This window comes from Talpa occidentalis, unplaced genomic scaffold (genome assembly GCF_014898055.3).
Source record: "Talpa occidentalis isolate TD23 unplaced genomic scaffold, MPIMG_talOcc4v2.1, whole genome shotgun sequence".
NCBI classification, from domain to species: domain Eukaryota; kingdom Metazoa; phylum Chordata; class Mammalia; order Eulipotyphla; family Talpidae; genus Talpa; species Talpa occidentalis.
This window is the reverse complement of record NW_026555331.1, coordinates 29,041,751-29,047,750: the sequence shown is the minus strand read 5'-3', so window position 1 is coordinate 29,047,750 and position 6,000 is coordinate 29,041,751. Positions and strand designations below refer to the sequence as shown.

Below are 6,000 nucleotides of genomic sequence, written 5' to 3'. Positions count from 1 at the left end.
CTACTGCAACATTACTGTGCTGTGTATTGGGCATTGTTCCAAGCGCCTTACCACTGGTTACATCCTTATAAACTGTGGAGTTGCCAATTTTACCACCACTTTCCATTTGGAAAAACTGAAGCACCGAACGGTTAGTTGACTAGCCTAGTTCATACAGGAGTTAAGCTGCAGATGGGATCGAAGTCTACCCTATTCTGTCATCTTCCCCATTTTCTTTAAAATGCTCCTTTGGGAAAAATAACAGAATCTTATAGCAAGTTACCCAGTTAACTAAAGTGTTCAACAACCAAAATGATATTAATGTTCACTTTATTTCAGCAGATTGGCTAGCAACTGTAATCTAACCACCACAAGGACCTATATTTTTCAATATTCCTTAAAAGAATCAGAAAAACCGCAAAGTCATAGCCCTCAATATGCTAAATGTTAAGGAAAAAAGAGACCCACCTAGACAGTTACTGTACTGTGCACTTTACATTGTTGAATTAGAGCAGAGTAAATCTTGAACAGTGTGGTTCTTTTAACCCATCTTTTTGCACTGAGTGATACCAGTGCCCAAAGTCTACTTGCAATGTTACCTTCTCTATATCTAGTCTAAGTTGAAAATTAAGACGCTGGTGAATTAATGTGATTAGAAACTGTGGTCATAGAAGCATCTTAGTGCTCACATATATGTTGGACTTTATCAAAACCATTGTTTCATATGTTATTCTTAGCTTTTTATCAGATTCGTTACTCTAAAAAAGTAAGATTCAGAAAGAATGCTTGCAAATTAATATACAAAAGCGGATACATAAAATTTCAACTGTCATGACAGAAGCCATCAAAGTAAAACATAAGGAGGAATAAAAACATTTTATCTGTGCATTCAGAATCACACACAAGTCACCTTTACAGTTCAATTAAATCTATAGAAATCATTTGGGTTTTATATTTTCAGTTAAATTTTGAACTGAGATTACAATATTGTTTAAAAAAATTACATTAATCCAGTATTTTTTAGCATACCAAATTTAAATACATAAGTTCAAACTTCAGATTTATGGCAAACAGTCTTTAAATACAATACAGACATTTATTAAAATTACCATATCATTCACAAGTGGTATTTGCAACTCTGAACTGTTACACATTTAACAGTTCTCCTATGGATATGGCAAAATCGATATGCCACGAAGCTCAAAGTTATATAGTCAAGCCAAGGACTCAAAGTTGTACCATCTTTTAAAAGGTTTGGCATTTCTGGACCACAAAGCACAACATTTAAAGTCAGGAATAATTCTTCCTCCTTATTACGGTTAAAAAAAGTTGCATGGTAGCTTGGAATTTTGCATAAAACCCCTTATTATACCTTGAGAAAGTCCAAGAGTAATTACATGACAATGGATTGGGGTCTTAAATTTTTTTATATAACCCATGAAATTCAAATGGGCATTCATCAAATCAAAAAATAGTAAGCACCTACTGGTTTAAAGAGATTAAAATTTAATATTAGAGACTCATGATCAATTTTCCACCTTGAAATCAAGGTGTAAAAACCAGCTATTAAGTGCATTCCAAACTTCTCCTATGTAGCACAGGTAGAATTTTCTGTCCGTTGGCACCAAAGTGAAGTCACATTTCCTCTTGGGAGACAGAAATTCCACATCTGAACATAGAGTAAGTTAGGAAAAAAATGACCCCTGTTGTTTATTACTATTGTGATTCTGAGATCTAGAATTACTAACAAACTAGCAGTGAACAATGCAAATTCCTGGCAATAACTGTTTAGTGATGCTAAACTCCCTTCCCCTAATCACCATAGAATTTTAGTATGATAAGAACTAAAATTACTAAGCTGAACAAATGAGAAATAAACTAAGTGTGTAGCTAAAACAAACCCCTAAAGTTTGAAATCATTGCAACTGAAAAACTGAAAATAGGTGTGCTTCATCTCAACCCCTCACAACTATGAATTTAAATAATATTCCGTGCAAAAGAGCATCAGGTTTCTGGATATAGATGTAGCCCTTCTTTAAGTTTTAGTGCGCTGCAGAGTTTTCTGCAATTTTATTTCCTTTCCCCAAGTTTATTCAAAGTATTTAATAGAATCTTCCATTTCAGCCCAAAGATTTGATTCAAACATTTACTAAGGTACTCTATGCATTCTACCTATACAGAAACACCTATTATTACAATTGGTTTATGCAGGATTAACATTTTTGGTGTTAAAATTGTTAAACATCATGCTTACTGCACATCAACTCTCCATTAATGAATCTGAACTTCACAATGATTTACCAAACACTTAACTTAAATTACTAATTAAATAACTGAAAAATGTACTAAGCCAAACTAACTTAAATGGGCTATAAAGGAAAACCTTCAAAAGTCCATATACACATCTATCTCAAAACTACCTTTGCTAGCTAGCCCCTTTCCCAAAGTTTTAGCCTGAAAAAACAGTAAAATCTACACAAAATTTTATTGCAATCATACAGGGTTACATTAGGTCAAATACAACAAATACTATGATGCAATTTTACATTTATTAAACTACAGTTCAAAGCACAAATTTACACATTCTAAATACACTAAACATATCTAATGAAGTCACACTGGTCTTCCACTGACATTTGATATATCTGGGTGAAAGACATTAACTTTACAAGACTTTTAACACGAATCCTTAGTATAAAAACTGTGTACTTGTATGTAAACGGTTTAAATGGGGAACCCAATTAATGGGCTTCCATCTCCACTAAGTCATCCATTTTGTTGCATATTTTATTTTAAACGCTTTAAGGGGTAGGACAGACTGTTAATTTTAAATCTGGATACATTATATATCTCCCAATTTCCCCAGTGAATTATGATGAAGCTGATTTTGTCTGGTCCCAAATAGCTATTACTAATAGTTTTTGTTTCCAAGAGAATTAACAGAGTAAGATTGTTTGAATTTTATCCACACTGGAATGTAGACCAGACAAGCTTAACCTTCAACTTCAGATCTAAAGAAGCGTTAATGCCTGTTTAAGCTTCAGTGGAAAAGCTGTCTTCTTGGCTCAGCTGAATGCAAGAAGGCACAAAGAAGAAATTCTTCATCATTGTGTCGGAAGTAATTCCAGCATCTTGCATTTCATACCTACATAAGAAAAAATAAATGTAATTCTAATTTTAAGCACACAACCAAACAAATGGATAATGAAATAGGACTATAAAATAATGAGTCTTACAATAATCCTTTAAAAAAACCATTTTTTAAATCACATAAAAGTCATACATTCATCACAGAATTAAAATTATCCATCATTTTATACCACCTCAAATATCCCAACTGATTGGAAATAAAAATAACATCTTACCAATCACTGAATGACATCATGTAATAAATAGCTGGCCTCTGAAAATCATTAAAAGCAGATGGTTCATGGAAAGAATCTGCTCCCATGTTATCAAAGATAAGCCAGTCTCCCACATTCAGCTCAGGAAGAAGACAGCTTTCCACAATTTGATCAAGCTCATCACAGGATGGACCCCAAAGGCTGCTTGTAAACAGACGCTCATCTTCCTTGTATTTCTGTAGGGTAAGTAAAAGTTTGTTTTAAAATTAAGCTTTTTTCATGCAGATAATGAATTTGCTATATCTTTCAACATCTCAAATCCAGTGTACCCAGGGAAGACAGAGGCCTAGATCCAGGGGTAATGGTGTTCCTCAACTCCACCTAAGGCAGTGGGCTAAAAAGACTCAGAGCAATGCCAATGCTTTAAAAAAAAAAAAAAAAAAAAAAAAAAAAAAAAGGGCAATTTTCCCATATCCTAAGACCTTTCTCCTGAAGTCAGAATGCATGGTAAAAATAACAGCTCAGCATATAAAATGTCAAATAAGCAATTTTGATGTTACTTGTAATACAACTTGCCTTGTGAACCTCTGGAATGGTATTTAAGTCCTCAGACAGTTTACTTGCAAAAGAACCATAAACACCATCATTCATATAATACATGAAGGCTGGTTCATCACTTCCGGTTTTTCCTACTGAATGAAATAAGAAAGTGAATATGCATTTATAGTAAACTTCTAGTTATTACTCAAGGCATATCAAATAGATCGAATATTTATAGAAATTACTTGTAGGGCTTCCTTGGTGGTGCAAAGGGTTAAGTCTCAGCACCATGAAGCTATCAGCAGCCACTGCAGCAGGCGTTCATCCCTGGCCAGGGAGCTGACCCACATGGCTCCACTCAGCAGTGTATTTCATATATCTGCCTGTTCTGCTCTGCCCACTCTGTCTCTGGTGAATCTTCTCACATTCCCTGCGCTCCCCCAACCCTATACCTATGGCCTACATCCCAGCTCTTGTATGCATAAATAAATCTTTTTTAAAAAAGACTTGTAGTTCTCAAATTTCCAAAATACTTAAAATTATTTAACTTAAAAACACATTAATAAACACTAACAGCCTAGAAAACTGCACTCATACTTCACAAAGGAAGATGATCAATGAACACATTCAAGTGTTCTTAGTCACCAGGTAAATGCAAATTAAAATTACAATGAGCTACCATCACCACAACTACTGAAAGGATAAAATCAATTTGCACATACATATTTACTATTGGGTGGGCAAAATGTTAACAATACTTTTAAGTATTTGAAAAACATCTACTTTATGATCTATTAATTCAGAAATTCCTAACCATACTCAAAAGAAATGGCAAATGTCCACAGGACTTACATGTTTGTAGCAGTTTTATTCATAATAGCCCCAAACTGAAATATTCATCAGCAAGAGAATGGGTATGTGGTATATCCACAGAGTGACACGTTAATTAGCAGTACACATAAAACAAAATGCTTCAGCCAAAATATTAAAGTCTTTAAAAATACATATTCCATTTATATAAACTTCAAGAGCAGTCTAAACTAATCCATGGTGGAAACAGGCCTCCCTGGTGGTCTAGGGGTTAAATCTCAGTGCTATCACCTCCAAGGTGCACCATGACAGTCTTGAGTTCAATCCCTGGATGAGAAGCTAACCCACAGGGCGCAGCAGACCTCTCCTGTTTCACCCGCTGCTCCCCTTAGCAGTGTTATTTGCAGTAAATCTGCCTGTTCTCCCCACTCTGTCTCTGGTGAATCCTCTTACCCCCACACCTCCGGCCTGCTCCCCAGTTCTTTGATGCATAATTCCTAAGATGTGAAAATCATTTATTTTGATAAGAGATGTACATGCCTTCATTAGACTTGTCAAATTATACATGTCAAACAACAAACCCTCATTAGATACAGAAATTTATAGTTTGTGTGTGTGCATGTGTTAAAATCTACAAACACATGTCCCAGTACTATTCAGTGAGTAAGTCTAGAAGATATGACACTTTAGCACTGGCTTCTTGGTTTTTTAAAATATAACTCTTCATTAAAATGAACTAGACCACCTTGGATAGCAGCACCAAGACAGGAAAAGGGTCATATATGTCTGACAATTCCTGATGTACCAGAAAGAAGTGCTTGAGAAATAATGGAGGTGTGTCAAAGGACCCACATTTGCAACAGTAATGGATAGATCATACCATTAAATATGCAGGAGTCTAAATATAATAGGAGGAAAATATGTATTTATAAATTGTATAATAAATGTGATCATCTATATTTTAGATTGAATGGAGTAAGAAATTCATCACTAGATGTTAAAGCTGAGATGAAAGTTTAGAACTATCTATCTCATAATGAAGAAACCTACCTAATATCTACCTAAGTGATAAAAATTTTAGAATAGATTGATCATAATGAGCCTCCTAATACAAATGACAAAGTGTATCACTTCATGCCAAAAACGCATAACCTGTATATAATCATGAAAAAGCAGCAGATAAACCCACACAAGGATAGGCGACAAAACCTCTACTTTTAAAATGTTATGGTAGGGCCTCCCTGGTGGCGCAAGGGGTTAAGTACTGCACTATGAAGCAATCCGCAGCCTCTGCAGCACAAGTTCGATCCGCGGCCAGCCAGAAAGA

The 6,000-nt window shown here is 34.9% G+C and overlaps 1 protein-coding gene across 6 annotated transcripts in view; it reads right to left on the bottom strand.

The window, feature by feature from the left end:
* Positions 1–888: 888 nt before the first annotated feature.
* The window catches only part of AZIN1 (antizyme inhibitor 1), a 29,986-nt gene continuing 24,874 nt past the window's right edge, over positions 889–6,000 (bottom strand). For 4 of the 6 annotated variants that reach the window (XM_037503047.2, XM_037503037.1, XM_054692044.1 and 1 more), the window contains 3 exons: positions 3,900–4,015; positions 3,345–3,559; positions 889–3,124 (listed from right to left, as the gene is read on the bottom strand). In XM_037503047.2, the coding sequence (XP_037358944.1) occupies positions 3,013–3,124; positions 3,345–3,559; positions 3,900–4,015 (443 nt within the window). In that variant the 3' untranslated portion in view covers positions 889–3,012. The remainder of the gene's footprint in view (positions 3,125–3,344; positions 3,560–3,899; positions 4,016–6,000) is intronic. The other 2 variants (XM_054692046.1, XM_054692045.1) reach the window with 1 other exon arrangement.